The sequence below is a fragment of the Eubalaena glacialis genome, chromosome 1 (genome assembly GCF_028564815.1).
Source record: "Eubalaena glacialis isolate mEubGla1 chromosome 1, mEubGla1.1.hap2.+ XY, whole genome shotgun sequence".
NCBI lineage: Eukaryota > Metazoa > Chordata > Mammalia > Artiodactyla > Balaenidae > Eubalaena > Eubalaena glacialis.
In genome coordinates this window covers 206,244,324-206,263,694 of record NC_083716.1, presented here as the reverse complement: position 1 = coordinate 206,263,694, position 19,371 = coordinate 206,244,324, and the positions used below count along the sequence as shown (strand labels likewise).

Here is a 19,371-nt window from a genome sequence, read left to right as displayed (position 1 = left end):
AAAACTGATTAGTAGCAAAACTAGGGCTTAAATGATGGTGTAAAATGTAACATTCAATGAGTATTTGTTAAATGCCAGCTCTGTCTCTATAAAGGAATATATTTTACTTTCATGTATTGTCACCTAAAATTTTTAAAAAATAAATCAGCATGAGCTGATTTGTTGGAAAAAGATCAGCTTTACTAGAGAAAAAATTTTAATCTCTTTATAAATATTGATATATAGCCTTTTATGTTGAAAGAGAAGGTATGATAACAACATATCAGATCATTTGAGCTGTGGGCTTCAGAATGTGGTACCTTGCACAGAATATTAGAGAACCAGAGGAATGTAAATTGAATCTTCTCCATCAACACTATCATTACCCACCTTTTACACTTTAAAAACAAAAAGCAATGATTTACCTAAGAGCCTGGATTCCGGTCTCCTGTCTCCTTATTGCCATCCTTTGAATTGCTATAGACTTTCCATCGATTTAAAAATAGTTTTATATAACACTTAGAAATAGCTTTGCCACTTGTGTTTAGATGTCAAAATTTTTATATGAAACAAAGATTTATTTCCCCAATGGAATTCTAAAGCATGCAAGAATGCTGCATTGTAAGAATTGCTTTAGAGGCCCTACTCAGTTTGCTGGGTATCCCAGAAAGTCTCTCCTACAGAAGCATCTCAGTAGCTTTTACAGATTGTGACTGTTCCATTCTGGAAATATTCCTTTGTTAGATTTGTTAAGTTTGATTTTCATTTCTTTTGGGATCTTATTTACATTCCTGAAGAGTTTTCAAAGACATAAAATGTCTTGGCCCTTGCAAAGATATATAATTCACTTATCTCTTTTCAGCCTTCTTGTCCTTCATAAAGAAAAAGATTGAGGCAGAATCTTTACCTTGCTTGCCTTTACAAGTTATCTCTTTTTAGCTTCAGTGCCTCCTATTACATTTCCAGCATTAGTCTATTTCAGAAGAACCTTTAATTTTCTCTATTGGGTTATCCAGATTTATTATTTTAAATTTATGTTAGAGAAAAATCAATTCATGGTAGTCCAGTGCTTGTTACAAAACAGGATTTGGCCCACAGGCCATAGTTTACCAACCTCTGCCCTACATTTGTATTAATTTTAAGTTTTTTATTTTGTTTTCCAGGTGAAACAAATGCTCAGATGTCCAGAATGACTGAAGAATTGTCTGGGAAGAGTGATGAACTGATTCGTTACCAAGAAGAGATTTCCTCTCTCTTGTCTCAGATTGTAGATCTTCAGCACAAACTTAAAGAAGTAGGTTCATTCATTCAACAGATGTTTGTTAAGCACTGACCTAGTGCTATGCACTCTGCTAAGTGCTAGATACATTAAGCAAAACAAACATGGTCCCCATCCTTTTACATTGCTTTAGTCTGATTGCTGTTTTAGTCTTCTGTCATGAAACATCATGAATAACTACTTTCAAATCACTATTTCTTTCCATAAAATGGAGTTTGATTTTCCTCAGAAAGTTGTGATGTGAACTACTGACTCGTGCTCATTGTCCTCTGAACACCTTGATGGATTTTGTATTCTGCCCATTTTATTGCACTTATTTGGCTTTTGAAAGGTTAGCTTTTGATAGTCCCTCTGGACTATATCCCTGAAATACATTCTTAAGATGTCTTAAAAAGAGAGTAACCTGTATTTTATATGGGAAGGCTTCACATGTCTCTTTTAATATGTTGTTAGCAAGTGATTGAGAAGGAAGAACTGAGACTTCACCTCCAAGCTTCCAAAGATGCCCAAAGACAACTGACGTTGGAGGTAATGAAACCTTCCTTTATTTTGTGTTATATGGGAGGGGAGGAATGAATAGTTCCTTTCTTCTTTGTGAATAAGAATGACTAAAGGTGGTAACCAGATTTAAAACAACAACAGAAGATTAAGCTGAAAATTATGAGATCTAAGAAGTAAAGCTTTTTAAAGATTCTATCTCTAAAATAATAGTAACATGACAACATCCTTCTTGATTAATAGGAAAACCTTGAGTTTATAAGATTCTTTAGGAATATATGACCCTTTTACAGGTCTATATTAACTAACCCAACAGTTTTTAAAATAAGATAATCTGCATTTTTTAATAAGCACCCCTAGCCCTAGTGATGCTGGTGATCTAGTCCACATAACACACTTGAAGAAATTTTTGAAGTTAAAATGTTCTCTGAAAATTATGTACTCTTTTAACATGCTTGTGTATCTAGCTATAAAAAAAATTTTGAAACAAGGGAGAAGAAACTACTTGTTTAGGATGATTGAGCACCCTGACATCTTATTAAATACTTTGTAGACTTGATCTTGTCATTTACAGACTTCAGAGTTCATTCATGTTCATTATGTTTAAAAATATACATATCTAATATTCCACTAAACTAACTTGACCATAGCTATTATACTTCCTCTATAAGTTTTTTTTTTAAGGATAGGAAGCATTAAATATTGAATTGACAGTTATGGTTGTCTCAGCTACATTTCACATTTTTAGGAAATCATGCATATATATAATTCTGACCAAGACACGCCTAAATCTGGCAGCTTGAAATATATATACTTTCCTTGCTTAGTCTGTTTCAGAGTCTTTGTATTAAATTTAAATTCGTAAAATTAGTCCTCTGGATAAAATTTAAACTTATCCCAATGGGAGTTTTTCCCCATTGTCATTTTTGAGAATATAATAAGGAACACTAATTGCCATCCTATCTTTCAGCTGCATGAGTTACAAGACAGGAATATGGAGTGTCTGGGAATGTTACATGAATCCCAAGAAGAAATAAAGGAACTTCGGAATAGATCTGGCCCTGCTGCTCATCTCTACTTCTCCCAGCCATACGGAGTTTTTTCTGGGGTAAGGAACTGAGAAAGAAACTTAAGATTAGATGGTCCTGAGAGTAATATGGTTTCTAATGGTGTAAAGCATCTTGAGAAGAGATAACATGGTTTGTCCTTGTTAATTGAATTTAATTATTGATTTAGGCCTTCATTTGCATATCTGTATCTACCTTAATACTCTTATTTATTGTAGCCTTCCTTCTAACAGTTGACCTTCCAGATTTATTGTATGAGATGAACCCTAAGGAAATTAAGTTTAGGTCTGTGTCCCATAGAGTTACTTAAACTTCAGTCATCCTCCTTACCCTAATCCCACCACATACCACTTATTCAAACAGTGCTCTGAACATCTAAAACCTCTTTTAACAGATCTTGAGTTTCTTGCTATATTTAACTTCAGTTAGAGTGTAAGCCCCATGAGAGCAGGAATCATATCGATTTGATTCCTCAATAAACAATCTTTTTTTTTGAAATAAATAAATTAATGAAAACTTCTGAGTTTATTCCCAAATTTGTAATGTTGGTTCAAAGAGTTATTTTAATAATCTAGTTCTTAAACACTTACATGCAGTCCTGTGAAATTTTTTAAAAGACTGAAACTATAAATTATAATAGATTTTCTAGAGAATATTGGGGCAGAATATTTTTTAATTTTGAGGTAATTTTAAACTTAGGATAACGTTCCAACAATAGTACAAAAAACTCATATATCCTTCATCTAGATTTCTCAAATTCAATATTTTACTACATTTGTCATATTGTTCTCTTTTTTTTTCTGGACCTTTTAACAGTAAGTTGCAGATAACCCTATTACCCCTTAATAATTCTGTGTGTATTTATTAAAAACAAGGATACTTTCAAGGACATTCTCCTACATGACCACATATAACCATCAACTTCTGGATATTGACATTGATGCAATACTATCACTGTCTCATCCACAGAACCCATTTAAATTTTGCCAATTGTCCCAACAGTGACCTTTGAAGGATACATTGCATTTGGTTGTTTCAGTCGGGGACAGTTCTTCTGTCTTTGTTTTGTACTTCATGACCTTTGTAGAATGTCCTCAGTTTGGGTTTGTTTGTTGTTTCCCCACAATTAGATTTAGGTAATGCATTTTCAGCAGAAATAATGCCATGTTCTTCTCAGAACATTGTATTGGAAGGCACACATTGTCTCTTTTTCCCATTACTGATGATGTTAATTAACTTTGATCGCTTGGTTAAGGTAGTATCTGCCAGTTTTTTCCACTGTAAAGTTAATCATTGTTAATAGTTAATTGAATTAATGTTACTAAATTAACTTTGCATTGATGAAAATTGTCAGATACTACCTTAACCAAGTGATCAAAATTACTATTTTTGGGGTGATACTTTGAGACTGTTTAAATATTCTGTTCCTCATCAAGCCTTTACACACTAGTTTTAGCACCCATTGATGGGAATGTATCTGACTCAGTTATTACTATGATAATTGCCAATGGTGACTTTTTAATTCCATCATTTTTTCAACTTTTTTTAATTGGCATTCTTTTATAAATTAGAGCTTTTCTGTGTCATTTATTTATTCATTTGTTCATTTGGTTATGTCAGTATAGACTCAGGGATTCCTATTTTAATCAGTGGATTATAATCCATTGTTACTATTTTTTATTTTGATACTTAAATTGTCCCAGATATGGCCAGTGGGATCTCCTTCAAGCTCCTCTTGGCCTTTCCCTGGCCCAGTCCTGGGATCAGCCATTCTCCAAGGAGCTCTGGTTATTTTTTTTTTTTTTTTAAACATCTTTATTGAAGTATAATTGCTTTACAATGGTGTGTTAGCTTCTGCTTTATAACAAAGTGAATCAGTTATACATATACATATGTTCCCATATCTCTTCCCTCTTGCATCTCCCTCCCTCCCACCCTCCCTATCCCACCCCTCTAGGTGGTCACAAAGCAGCTCTGGTTATTTTTAATGAGAAATGATATTTAGCATCCAAAATCTGGGTGCTAGGTATCCAATGCCACTAGAGTACCATTGCTTTGAGGTCCCCTCAACAGATAGAGCTAGGAAATATGTGTAGGTTCATATACACCCACATAAACACATCTATATCTATCTTTACATTCATACCTATGTTTATATGTATATTTAAAATCATGAGTTCACACCAGTACCTCCAATTCTAGTCATTGTTAGTGCAGCCCCACTGAGCATGACACCCATGCTAGTTGAATCTTCATCCCTGACCAGGGGAAGAGGAAGCTTACTTATTTTTCTTTAACAATTTTTTATATTATAAAAGCTTTACATGTTTATTATAGAAAAGTTAGAAATTACAGAGAAGCAAAAAGAAATTGCTAAATACCATCAAATCCTGACCTCCACAGAATCACTATTAACATCTTGGTTTATAGCCTTTCAAACCTTTTATTTTTGTGTGTCTGCATAGGTAATACTTTTATTTATCATAATTGGTTTTTCCCACTGCTTTCTTGTAAAAATATATCATGAAAAAGTAGTTGGTTCTTGTTTAAAAGTTACATTTCCAGAATGTCTCTTTTCTTCCCCTGCATTTTAGCCTGTGACTGTTTTCTTTTATTATAACACTGAAAGTATTGGATTCTGGAAACTCTGTTAAATAATTTAAAGATAGTTTATTTCTCCTAACAGGCTTCTTAGATAATCACTGTTAGTAACATAAAACTCTTTTTCTTAGGAATCTCTGGCAGCTGAGATTGAGGGGACCATGCGTAAGAAGTTGAGTTTGGACGAGGAATCTTCTCTCTTTAAACAAAAGTAAGTTCAGATCACATGTGTTGTTACTCAACCATTGGGATGGAAATTAAACAGAAGCCATAATCCATAGTGATTGGTATTATGAGATTCAGTAGTAAATCTGCTTACTATTCAGTTTTTCCCTCGTAGTGCTCACATCTGTGAGAGCATTCTCTTGTTCTGAAATTTATTTTCTAATAATTTCTCCAAAACTTCAGAGGCTTTTCAGGGTGGCTTTATTTTTAATTAACTGCACTTACATGTCTCTTTTCTAAAGCACTCCAGTGGTAGGCAGTGGCAATAATGAACACTTCTCTTTTGACAGAGCCCAACAAAAACGGGTATTTGATACTGTCAAGGTTGCCAATGACACACGGGGCCGCTCTGTCCCATTCCCAGCTCTGCTACCCATTCCAGGCTCCAACCGTTCAAGTGTCATCATGACAGCAAAACCTTTTGAATCTGGTTTACAACAAACAGAGGACAAAACAATCCAGAAGAGTAACTTGGAGGAAGATCCAGGGTAAGAAACATAGATTCACACACTCAAATTCCAGCATTGCTCTGTGCTGTCCCAAGGAGGTTTTGGAACTGTCAGTTTTCATTCAGTAATGATTCCCTGTATCATTATTTGTTAGATCATTGGAGTGAAAAAGTTTAATTAAGTGTATTCAAAATGGAGTTTTCATTGAACTATAAAATTCTTTACTACTTTCGTCTCTGGTTTGGCAAAATTTGAGTCTAAATCTTTGTGTTCAAAGTCAAATTTGTTTGAATCTGTTTGGTCATTGGCAGTTATGCATAGCATTACATGACACTTTCTCATAACCCATGCTCCTAATTTCAGTTGCTTTGGTGCCATTAGGATAAACAATAATCTGGAATACCTATTGAGGAAAACTAGATTGCTCTTTATTTCCTATTTGTTTAAATTTAGATTTTTTTCTGCTCTTTATTAATTCAGTTCATTGAATTTTGTATAACTAGAAATTAAAGAGAATGACTGGAAAGTCAGCTGAAAGTTTTTGAAAATTAGATGTTTGGCACCTGAGAGAAGTCTTTCTTAATGCAGAAATCCATTACCTTGGGTTTTCAATTGTATTGCCTGGTCTTAGGGGTAGATACTATACACACAATAGCTTGATGTTTCAATACTACCTCATTGTACACAGTTACCTTAGGAAAAGATCTAACAAACAGATCTGTGTGAATTCACACATGGAATAACTAAAGCTTGGCTTGCTACTCTTTCTTTTGGTATCAGTAGTAAGATACTGCCAATTTTTTAAATGTTAATAAGTGAAAAACTGTGTATTGCAGAACTATGAAAATGCAGTATTTACAGATCTTGTTGGTTTCTTTTAAATGTTTGTAATATTCATAGAGGATTCTATGGCCTAAAGTTAATTTTTTCACATTTTAATATTTTTGAAATTGTTTCTCTTTTGCAGTTAATGACATGTCATAGTTTAATGGGTAACATTTTTTCTTTCTTAGTACATAAAATAATGGCACCTCTTGCCTTCAATGGTATTATAGATTCAGTGAAATATAATAATATTTAGTTTTTTGACTACCTAAACTGGATTTATAGATGGTCATTATCTGTAGGTTCGTAAATTAAGTGAAACAGAAAAGTTAATAAACACAACATAATAAAGTATAGTTTTGCCTATCTGAAGTCACTTGAAATGATCTATAAAAATATTATATATATGGGCTTCCCTGGTGGCACAGTGGTTAAGAATCAACCTGCCAATGCAAGGGACACGGGTTCGAGCCCTGGTCCAGGAAGATCCCACATGCCGCAGAGCAACTAAGCCAGTGCACCATAACTACTGGGCCTGCACTCTAGAGCCCGTGAGCCACAACTACTGAGCCCGCGTGCCACAACTACTGAAGCCTATGCGCCTAGAGCCCATGCTCCGCAACAAGAGAAGCCCGCGCACCACAACGAAGAGTAGCCCCGGCTCGCCGCAGCTAGAGAAAGCCCGCGCGCAGCAACGAAGACCCAGTGCAGCCAAAAATTAATTAATTAATAAAAAATTAAAATGCTATATATATATATTAGAGATTTGGGTTTGTTGTTACTATTTCTGTATTCCAGGTATCTAAAAAAAATATGTGTTTTTAAGATCAATCTCTTGAACATTCACCATTGTGGAAAGGAGAGGTCTATGCTATGCTTATGACCCTCACAGATCTAGTCAGTGAGTGTGTTTTTCCCATAGGAACGTCCAGAAGTTCTGTCAGCCAGAATGCTCTGCAGAGAGTGATTTGGCTACAGCCCTGCATCGCCTGAGTCTGCGGCGACAGAACTACTTAAGTGAGAAGCAGTTCTTTGCTGAAGAATGGCAACGGAAGATCCAGGCTCTGGCTGGCCAGAAAGAAGGGGGTAGTGACTGTGGCTTCCCCACAGAGAGCCTTGCCTCCCTCTGCACCGACCAGTCGGAGATCACAGACCTGAGCAGTGCCAGTTGCCTTCGAGGTTTTATGCCTGAAAAATTGCAAATTGTCAAGCCCCTTGAAGGTAATAAGTAAGGAAGGGCTGTTTCTAAGCCATGTTGCTTATTGGCTTTGCCTTCCCCTGGAATTGAGATTTCTCTTGTAATTATAAGAACCCTATGTGCAGAAGACATCTTTATTATCCCTAAATCTTCGCTGTTTGTGTGACCGTGCAGAACTTTGTGGAAAATGAATGAAGAGATTTGCGTTCTCCAAGCCATCAGCTGTCAGTTCTCTTCTACTGATACTGTTTTTATGCAAATGTGAGGGAGGAGGAGTAACCTTTTCTTGTCCTTTGCTAAGGAACATCCTTGATAGCAGTTTTCATGGTAAGATAAACAGGATATGATAGATGAATAAAAATAATCTATATGTAGTGCTACATCTCTACCTTCCTTTTCAAAAAAGAGTTCTTTACCCAAAAAATGTCAGTTACTTAGAGATATGTGTGTCTGTATTTTTCTTTTGTTCAGTTCTGTTAATTTCAGGTCAGTTTCTATTCTCTCCTAAGACAGAACTTGAATTCAAAACAGATCTCTTTGTTTTATGGAATATTGACAATATTCAAATGATCCTCTGCTATTATCATAAAAGAGTCTGCATTAGACAAAATTTTGAGTCAATAACCTATAAGGACCCCTCAAACTCAAAGGTGCTATAAGTTCGTTTTATTCATTAATAGTCAGTACAGGTATTTGTCAGAGTTGCCATTTTTAGGATTATATGACTATTAGTGACAACTAGACACTGCATCTGGTGCAGGTACTTGGGATGATCATTCACCAGCATTCGTAGACAGAAACCATGAGTATTGATCCTCCTTTTTTATCATCTCCTTCGCTTTCCTACTCTCCCTGAGAACCTGGTGAAAGGAGAGTCGTGAGCACATATGAGTCCTGAGAAATATACAAAAAAACCCATGGTAATTCAAGGTGCCTTCCAACCTAGGAGCCTGGCTTTTGAGTTCAAGGTTCATAGGCATAGTTCCAGGACAAAGGAGTATTGATTTTTGTCACCTGGGAAAATACAACCCGACGTGATACGTATCTTCTTTCTCATCACTGCCTCAGCATCCTAGTTCCTATTAAGGGTGTTGTCTTGGTTTTTTCACCCCTGCTTTAGATTTCCTTTTTAAAGTTAGCTTTTGAAATGAACAGATTATTATTCATACCTTTATCATCTTGTTAATCTTCCACAGATAACTTTAATTTACAAATTTTACCAAAATATTAAGACCAAATAAGTAGTTTTATTATTGTCATTACTTTTTTACACATACAGTTTTAGCTTCTTTCAAGATTTAATATTTGTGGGAAATTTAAAACATGTTCCTTTTTTGGTTTGCATACACAGGATCACAAACTCTGCACCAATGGCAGCAGCTTGCTCAACCAAATTTAGGAACCATTCTTGACCCACGACCAGGTGTCATCACTAAAGGCTTTACCCAGTTGCCCAAGGATGCCATCTATCACCTCTCAGATTTAGAAGAAGATGAAGAGGAAGGTATCACTTTTCAGGTTCAGCAACCTCTTCAAGTGGAACAGAAGCCATCAATATCCCAGCCAGTAACAGGAATCTTCCTGCCGCCCATGACTTCAGCTGGTGGTCCAGTTACAGGTGAGAAGAGTGCTTGGTTGAGTGTAGTCTAGTAACCAGTAGTACTTTGCTTTCTGCATAACTGTATGGTCAGCTAACTGCCTCTATATAAATCTTACTGGAGTGTACTCAGTCTTGAATATAAGACAATAAAAATCTATAGCATAAGTGCCCCTTCTAATTCTCTCCACTTCTTAGCCAACCTGCATAAATAGATAGGCAGAGAGAGAGCAGTTCAGCCAGTGGTTCACAAAACTTTTGGACTCAGGATCTCTTTACACTCTTAAAAATCGTTAAGAATTCCAGAGAGTGTCTGTGTGGGTTGTATCTACCAATATTTACCTATTAGAAATCAAAAGTGAGAAATTATAAAAATATTTATTAACTCATTATTTTAAAAGAGTTACATGTTAACACAAATAATATGTTTTATGAAAAATAGCTGTATTTTTTTAAGTAGTTTACAAAGTGGTTTAGTTTTCCAATTTTGCAAGTCTCTAATTTATGGCTTAACAGAAGATAGCAGGATTCTTGTGTCAGCTTCTACATTCAGTCTATTACAATATGTTGTTTTGGTTGAGGAGTATGAAGAAAATACAGCCTCGCCATCATCAAAAAGTCTACAAATAATAAATTCTGCAGAGGGTGAGGAGAAAAAGGAACCCTCCTACACTGTTGGTGGGAATGTAAATTGGTGCAGCCACTATGGAGAACAATATGAAGGTTCCTTAAAAAGCTAAAAATAGAACTACCATATGATCCTGCAGTCCCATTCCTGGGCATGTATTCGGAGAAAACCATAATTCGAAAAGATACATGCACCCCAGTGTTCATTGCAGCACTATTTACAATAGCCAAGACATGGAAGCAACCTAAATGTCCATCAACAGATGAATGGATAAAGAAGATGTGGTACATATATACAATGGAATACCACTCAGCCATAAAAAAGAATGAAATAATGCCATTTGCAGCAACATGGTTGGACCTAGAGATTATTATTCTAAGTGAAGTAAGCCAGACAGAGAAAGTCAAAAATCATATGATATTGCTTATATGTGGAATCTTAAAAAAATTGATATAAATGAATTTATATACAAAACAGAAATAGACCCACAGACATAGAAAACAAACCTATGGTTACCAAAGGGGGGAGGGGGGTGGGGAGAGATAAATTAGGAGTTTGGGATTAACATATACACACTACTATATATAAAATAGATAACCAACAAGGACCTACTGTATAGCACAGGGAACTATACTCAATATTTTGTAATAACCCATAAGGGAAAAGAATATGAAAAAATATATATATATATTTATGTAACTGAATCACTTTGCTATATACCTGAAACTAACAAAACATTGTAAATCAACTATACCTCAATAGAAAAATAAAATGAAATAAAAAGAATTTAAAGTTTAAAAAAAAGAAAGGAAATACAGCCTCACACAGATACATGGTTGGAAAAGGAAAGAGTATTTTAATAGCTTCTTCAGGTATTTGTGGATATTCTTTGATATTACACCAAAACTTGATAAGTTGTAGTTTCTTTGAGGTTTGTAGCAATGTGAATCTAAAACCCTATCAGTGAACTTTTCATACTTTGTTACATTAAAATCTATTCATCTGTCCTGCTCTTTGAATGCATCTTTTACACATGCATGATTTTGTTAACATAATGCATTGGTCATTTGGAAAATATTGGTTCACTGAGTTATGCAGATCTTCCAAATGTTGACCCATTTCATTATAGAATATATTAAAATCATATAATATCACCACCTGTCTCATTGGGTAAGTCTTTTAGTATTAAGAAGCTTTCAAGCTCTCAGCGATGGATACAAGTCTACCAAAACAATTATTTTCACTTGAAAACTCAAATTTTGTCACTGGCAGCAAATCCTGTCAGCTATTTTCTTGAAGAGACAGGCTCACTACATTCTTTTTCAAGAAAATGTTGCCAGATATCCAAGTCTGAATAACTGTAGTTTTTGTATTAATTGTTCTTTCAAGTAAAAATGGTGTTCTGTGAAAAAATGTAAAAATTGCACATGTGCTTTTCCTCTAGATAACCATTGTATCTCTGTATAAAGCAGAGTGCTTAATGCTTACTTCCCATTTCATCACACAGAATATTAAAAAGATTCAAGGGTCAAGATTTTTTTTTTAATTAATTAATTTATTTATTTTTGGCTGCGCTGGGTCTTTGTTGCTGCGCGTGGGCTTCCTCTAGTTGCAGCGAGTGGGGGCTACTCTTCATTGCGGTGTGCGGACTTCTCATTGCGGTGGCTTCTCTTATTGCGGAGCATGGGCTCTAGGCGCGTGGGCTTCAGTAGTTGTGGCACGTAGGCTCAGTAGTTGTGGCTCATGGGCTCTAGAGCACAGGTTCAGTAGTTGCGGCACACGGGCTTAGTTGCTCCGCGGCATGTGGGACCTTCCCGGACCAGGGCTCGAACCCGTGTTCCCTGCCTTGGCAGACGGATTCTTAACCACTGCGCCACCAGGGAAGCCCAAGGGTCAAGATTTTTTTTTTTTTAATAAATTTATTTTATTTTTATTTATTTATTATTTTTGGCTGTGTTGGGTCTTCATTGCTGTGCACAGGCTTTCTCTAGTTGCGGCAAGCCAGAGCTACTCTTCATTGCGGTGTGCGGGCTTCTCATTGCAGTGGCTTCTCTTGTTGTGGAGCATGGGCCCTAGAGCACGCAGGCTTCAGTAGATGAGGCGCATGAGCTCAGTAGTTGTGGCTCGTGGGCTCTAGAACGCAGGCTCGGTAGTTGTGGTGCACAGACTTAGTTGCTCTGTGGCATGTGGGATCTTCCCGGATCAGGGCTCGAACCCGTATCCCCTGCATTGGCAGGCGGATTCTTAACCACTGCGCCACCAGGGAAGCCCCTGGCAGGTGGATTCTTAACCACTGCACCACCAGGGAAGTCCCCCAAGGGTCAAGATTTAATAAATAATTTTTACTGCTTCATCAGGACATTCTGATATGAATTTGGCTTTTTTTTTCCTACTGTAATTGGACAATAGTGATGAATACTAGTATAGCTTGGTGCCATTGCCTTGATGTGTGCTACGGAGCCAGCAGCTTTACCCACTATTACTTTTGCACCAGCAGTGCAAGTGCCAACCCAGTCAAAAAGGCAGATAGCATCTTAACATTGCTATGAAGTAGTTTTGACCTGTAGACTCCCACAAGGTGCAAATAATACTTCGAGAACCATTGGAGTAGATAGTTTGGCTAGAAAGATTGGATGACTAGTTCTTGGTTTGGTTTTTTTTTCTAATGTAGTTTTTCAGAATGTGTTTTTCTCTTGTTTCTAAGCTATATTAAATCCTTTTGAATTACAGTTTTAAATTATTGAAGGATTCAGCTATATACTAACCAGTGGATAGTAATACAATATGTAGGGCTTCCCTGGTGGCACAGTGGTTAAGAATCCGCCTGCCAATGCAGGAGACACAGGTTCGAGCCCTGGTCCAGGAAGATCCCACATGCTGAGGAGCAACTAAGCCCGCGAGCCACAACTACTGAGCCTGTGTGCCACAACTACTGAAGCCCACACGCCTAGAGCCCGTGCTCCACAACAAGAGAAGCCACCGCAATGAGAAGCCCGCACACCGCAACGAAGAGTAGCCCCCACTCGCCACAACTAGAGAAAGCCTGCGCACAGCAACAAAGACCCAGTGCGGCCAAAAATAAATAAATAAATAAATTCATGGGAAAAAAATACAATATGTATATTTCATTTCTAGATTTGGGAATTTTTGTATAAAAGACACCAGATAAATGCTGTATTTTTAATAGTAATGACGAACTTTTTACATTATTAACCTAGTCTTTCAATTTTGTGTTTGATTCCCTAAAACTCTCTACTTCAGTTGCAACCTCAAACCCAGGAAAGTGTCTGTCCTGCACAAACTCAACATTCACCTTCACCACCTGTAGGATATTACATCCTTCTGATATTACTCAGGTTACCCCCAGGTAAGAGGGGCTGGGCAATTTGAGGCCTTACTTCTTTCCTCAACTCTGTTTTCTTGAATTTCTTTTTTAAATTACTGTCATTTTAATTCCCAGAATTTTAATTAATGTACTGTGATAATTTGTCTTTAGAATATTTTCACATTGTATTTTCTCATTTGATCATTATAACTCTTTGAAGTAGCCAAGCCAAGCGAGTATGTAGTGTCTAAATGAAGAAAATGAGGCGTAGAAAGTTCAGGTGACTGGTCCAAGGGCAGGCAGGTAGTAAATGACTCAGCTGAAACTACACCCAGAGTTAGCCAGACTGCAAGACTGGAAGGGCTAGTCCTCTGCATAAGACTGCCCTCATTTCTGATATGACCTGCAAGTTCAGGGGGTTCCCAAAACCATGCTCTTGTTTGATAAATTTTCTAGAAGGACTCACAGAACTCACTGAAAGCTGTTATGCACGTGGTTACTGTTTATTACAGGGAAAGGTTACAGGATAAAATTAGCTGAAGGAAGAGACACATAAGTCAGAGTCTGGGAGGGTTCCACACATGAAACCTCCCTGTCCTTAGGAGTCATTACTTTCCTGGCATCAGTGTTTGACAGTGCACACAGAGTATTGCCAACCAGGGAAGCTCACCCCAGCCTTAGTGTCCAGATTTTTTTTACTGAGGCTTCACTGTGTAAGGCATGATTGATTGATTACCTATATAGCTATAACTCACTATAACTATAATAACTCACCTCCAGGTCCACTGACCCAAAGCTTCCACCCTAAATCACATGGTTAGTCTTCCTGGCATGGCCAGTCCCCATCCTACAGCTATTGGGTGTGGCCAGGTCCACTCCAAGATCTAGTGTGGCCAGGCTCCATCCTGAACAAACACACTTCTAGCAGCCATGGCATAGATTACTTCCCAGAAGCTGAGGGCAAAGCCAGAACCCTCTGGGCAGTCAAAATTATTTACTACACAGACTAGAACAATAAGCAATATTGCTGAAATTTCTGTCCTACCAATTCCAAAAAGAATCTAAGGCAATTTCCAGAGATATGTAGAACTTTGCAGGATAATGTTAACTAGAAGTAGAGAAGAAAAATGAAGCAAAAAAGAATCAAGAGTAAGGATATAAAATGGATAGAGGAATACACCTAGTGTATAAATTGTACTATAAAGTCTTACATACTTGCTAAGTAAGGTGAGCCATGTATATGAGTCTTAGCTTTCTAGCTGCCAGTGTGGCGGGAAATAACATTATGATTCACAATGTCTATAAGATAGAAGCAAATTGACTGTTTAGGGAAGCATTTGGGTGGTATCCTATAAAGACCTCGGTAAAGTCTATAATAAACAGGCATACCTGCAATTTTTCTACATTGTTCTTATAGTCAACAAGATAGCAGGTTTTATAAAATTGGTTCCTGAGGAGGCTCTTGATACAGGTTGATACCATCATTTGGTATGGTAGTGACATGAACAGTTTAGGAAAAGACAGGCAATTCTACAATAAAGTAGGACCAGGGAGGTGGGAGACTGGGAATACAGTAGACAGACTACATCAGAACCAAGGAGTCGAAGTTGTTTGCATTTTGCTTCTTTAATACAAGTTGGTACTTTAGAAAGTTTATTTATTAATCCTAAATTTGCATCTTGTTCATAATCTTTATAAATCTTGATATCTAGATATTCTGAGTATTTTGTGTTAAAGTGAAAGTTTATGTATTAAATGCTGGTAACATTTGTTCAAGGGGGAATAATTTGCTAAAGAAGTACCTTCTCCATTCGATCACCATTTCCTTGAGTACATGATTGTTTATTTAGTTTTTTTTCTTTTTAACAAAACATAGAATAAGAAGAAAGATTCTAATAGCTGTCAAAGCTTTTAATTATTTTTAATTTCCCAGAAACCCATGCTTTAAGTCAAGATTGAGAAAAATTTGTTCCATGGGTATCCTTATACTACTATTGTTTGGAATTAACATTCTTGGAAATTTAACAATTAGAACTTTATTCTCAGTAATATACAATTGACAGATTAAAAAGAAATGTGTCTCCTTAGAAAAGCATCTTCGGTTTAATTATGAAAGATTGTATTTTCTAAAAGATTGAAGAATTGTTAAATCACGGATTATTGTCTCTTGGTATATTTCACTTTATGGAATGGATATGTTAATAAAAATTTCTAAAGTTTACTTTCTTGAATATTTAAATTTCTTTGATTTTTTAATCATAAAATTTAGTTGTATTTCCACAGATACATATTTTAGAGTTAAAATTTAAGAATAATAAAGTAATTATTTGAGAATAATAAAGTTACCTAAGTACAGTAAAATCATATTCTGTGAAAAGAAATATGTTTCAATAAGTTAATGACTAAATTACAAATTACAAATAACTAATCATTGAAGTAACACATCAAAATTTTCATTCCTCCGATACTGACGTGTTGCCTGTTCCTCTATATTTACTATGGATAACTACTGTAATTACTTTAAATGCTGACTTGGGATTACTTTTTATTCTTAAATTCTCTCTCCTGCTTTTTTTTTTTTTTTTTTCTTTCTATGTAAAGCTCTGGCTTCCCTTCATTATCCTGTGGAAGTAGTGGTAGCAGTTCATCAAACACAGCAGTGAATTCTCCTGCTATGTCCTATAGACTCAGCATTGGTGAATCCATCACCAACCGACGAGATTCCACCATAACCTTCAGCGGCACCATGAGCTTGGCCAAACTTCTACAAAAGCAAGGCATCTCTGCTAAAGCATACCACAGCCCAGTTTCAGAGAACTCCCTCCTCCAGCCTCTCCCTAGAGGCCTGGCTATCCCTTCCACGCCACCAAATTCACCGTCTCACTCACCTTGCCCTTCTCCTTTGCCCGTTGAGCCTCGAGTGCATCTCTCTGAAAATTTTTTGGCCTCCCGACCAGCTGAAACATTCCTCCAGGAGATGTATGGCTTGAGACCGTCCCGAAACCCTCCTGATGTTGGCCAGTTGAAGATGAACTTAGTGGACAGGCTGAAAAGACTGGGGATAGCCAGAGTGATCAAGACCCCTGCAGCCCAGGAAAATGGACGAAGCCAAGAGGCAGAAAATGGTCTTCAAAGACCAAACTCTGCTGTCTATTTAAATTCAGGTAGCAATTTATTGAGTGGACTGAGGAGGAATCAGAGTCTTCCAGTCATGATGGGTAGCTTTGGCACCCCAGTTTGTACATCATCACCCAAAATGGATATCCTGAAGGAAGACTGAGGTTCAGCAGTTGACTGACCTCTTATACAAGTTAGCACATGAAGGAAAGATTTGCACTGATACATGTAGTCTTGTCTGAGAGAAAAGGAATGTTGCAGAAGGGTTGTGAATGTGGGAAGGGGAAAGTGGAAGAACGGAAACAGAATTGGCATGAGGTCTGTCTGATAAATTGAAAGTATAAATGAATGGGTCATGAGTGTTTGGAAGCAGAGAAAGAAGAAATGTTTAATGCTGTCCTCCAGTTGGTATTTCTTGTCTTGAAAATAAAAAGTGACTAGAAAATAAATTCAGTAATATTGGAACATACCAGAAATACTGAACTTGCTAGCACATTTACTTCTGGTGAGCATAAGCAGGGAGGACCCAGGTTAGGAGATGGGAAAAAAGAAGGAGCAGCTTTGACCGTTAACCTTTAGAAAGCTGTTCTAGAAGGTTGCTGGAGTAAACTCAGTCTGTTACTGAGACAGCAGTGAGATGGCTTATCTGCTGGCCCCTGTTAATGTCTGGTTAAATTACACCTCCATCAAAGAGTATGCTCACTGCATTATCAAACAAGGAATTTTACCTTTTTCATAAGATCAGACTAGTGGAGACTCCCTTTTTGCTTTCTGTTTTCAGGCCTTTGAGCCACTGGGATCCCAAACATAATCCACATTCCTTTTGCATTTGTGATTAATAAGGGTTAATTTTTTTAATTTGTATTTTTATACAATACCCCCGCCCCCCAGCAAACAACATGAGTGGGGGGTAGGAGGGATTTACTTAAAGGAAAATATGGGTACATCGGAACCAAGGAAACTTGTTTTCAGAATATTTCTTCTGAATAAGTGCATTGGCCAAGGTGTATGAACATAATTACTGTACATGTCTTTCAAATTTCCTTGGAGGCTGGATGGGTTAAACCAGAAGTGCAATCAATAGGAATTAGAGAATGTTGTGTATTTATCTCTGTGAGTTTTTTTGGAAGGAAAGTTGGTTGCGACTAAACTTTTTCGAAAATGTGCTATGCATACTTTTAATGAAAGATGACATATATTTGCACAAAAATTCTCAGGCACAGCAAATTATTATAAACTGAAGTAAAACCCAGGTGCTTTCTTTGAGATTGTGTTTTTTTAATATAAAATAAAATTAAAACATCTGCCTTTTTCTTCATATCCGCAGAATTAGAGAATGAACTTTTTTTAATGGGAAAGTCAAACACTTTTGCTTTTTCTCTGGGATTCCTTTTTTCTTTTTTTTAACTATGTGAAATGGCAAAGTGAAACTCTGGGATTAGGTTTCAGCTTTCAGCAGTGTGACGCAAGGGTTGAATTGGGAAAAAAACAGATCTGTTTTCTGAGCATTGCTGACCGAGGTCTGCTTCTCATCAGATGACATGGCTTTATCTCGGCCATGCAGTTGAGAAAGAAATGCTGTTACACGAAAGGCATTATGGAGAGAAGATGAAGGAGGGGGCTAGTTCTTTTTGAAAATGGGAGGCATGTTACTTGATCTTTTCATTGCTTCATTAGCAAATGTTTTGCTCCTTTGTTCTTAAACTGAAAGGCAATTTTCTGAAGAATTCTTGATGGGCATGTTACTCCTGTGGCTCCCATCCATACACCTGTTACAGGCTAGAGGAGGGTCCTTCTCTCCTCTTGAGCTGCCTCTCCTTCGGGAAGAGCTATGTGCTCAAAACACACATGCAAGAGTAAAATGTGTGAGTTTTCCATGATTTTTACAATCTTTTAATAAAACTTTTCTAAATAAATTTCTTAAAAACAAAAGTGTCCTCTCCCCATTCTCTCCCCCTTGCTCAGTCATTCTGAAATCAGCAGACCATACACAGAGATGTTCAGAAAGGATTCCAGCTGGTCTGTAAGTGAACGCACATGTCCCTGAATGTGGACCAGAAGAATTCCTGATGTTTAAATTTCTAGAATATTCCAATTCACATTTTAAATGATATTTGAGTTTCTACTTCATAAAGTAACTCTGGGGTGCTTATTTTAGACAATTCTTTAAGCTTTTTATTTATTCTCTAAGAAAGTAATCTTCCTGTTACCAGTTTCCAAGAGACATCAGGAAGTAGGAAAATATAGGGCCAGAGAGTAGTACAAAGTGTTAAATTATCAGATTTTATGTATATTATATAAACAGCTATAAATTAAGCTAGATTTTGGAGTGTTCTGTATAATTAGTATACTTTTAAAATGACTGAGGCTAAAATGATCACTTTGGAGGCAGGGCAAGGGTGTATTCACAGCCAAATAAGCCTGATTAAAGAGAACCAGACTTTGGTTTTTGAAAATTAAATTGATATTGCTGTTCCACCAGAAACACAATGATTGGAAACTGGTGCGTGCTCGTCTCTAGAAATGAATCCTGTTTTGAAACTGGGTTTTGTTGTTTTTGAAATTTCCACCTAAAATCATTTT

At 36.7% G+C, this 19,371-nt stretch overlaps 1 protein-coding gene across 1 annotated transcript in view; it reads left to right on the top strand.

Annotated features, from left to right (window-relative positions):
- Positions 1–18,029, top strand: part of TRAK2 (trafficking kinesin protein 2) — a 63,081-nt gene extending 45,052 nt beyond the window's left edge. The window contains exons 9-17 of the mRNA XM_061186453.1: positions 1,143–1,273; positions 1,712–1,786; positions 2,727–2,864; positions 5,556–5,635; positions 5,940–6,137; positions 7,846–8,144; positions 9,473–9,739; positions 13,608–13,713; positions 16,273–18,029. Coding sequence (XP_061042436.1) covers positions 1,143–1,273; positions 1,712–1,786; positions 2,727–2,864; positions 5,556–5,635; positions 5,940–6,137; positions 7,846–8,144; positions 9,473–9,739; positions 13,608–13,713; positions 16,273–16,951 — 1,973 coding nt within the window. The 3' untranslated portion in view covers positions 16,952–18,029. The remainder of the gene's footprint in view (positions 1–1,142; positions 1,274–1,711; positions 1,787–2,726; positions 2,865–5,555; positions 5,636–5,939; positions 6,138–7,845; positions 8,145–9,472; positions 9,740–13,607; positions 13,714–16,272) is intronic.
- The last annotated feature ends 1,342 nt before the right edge of the window (positions 18,030–19,371 follow it).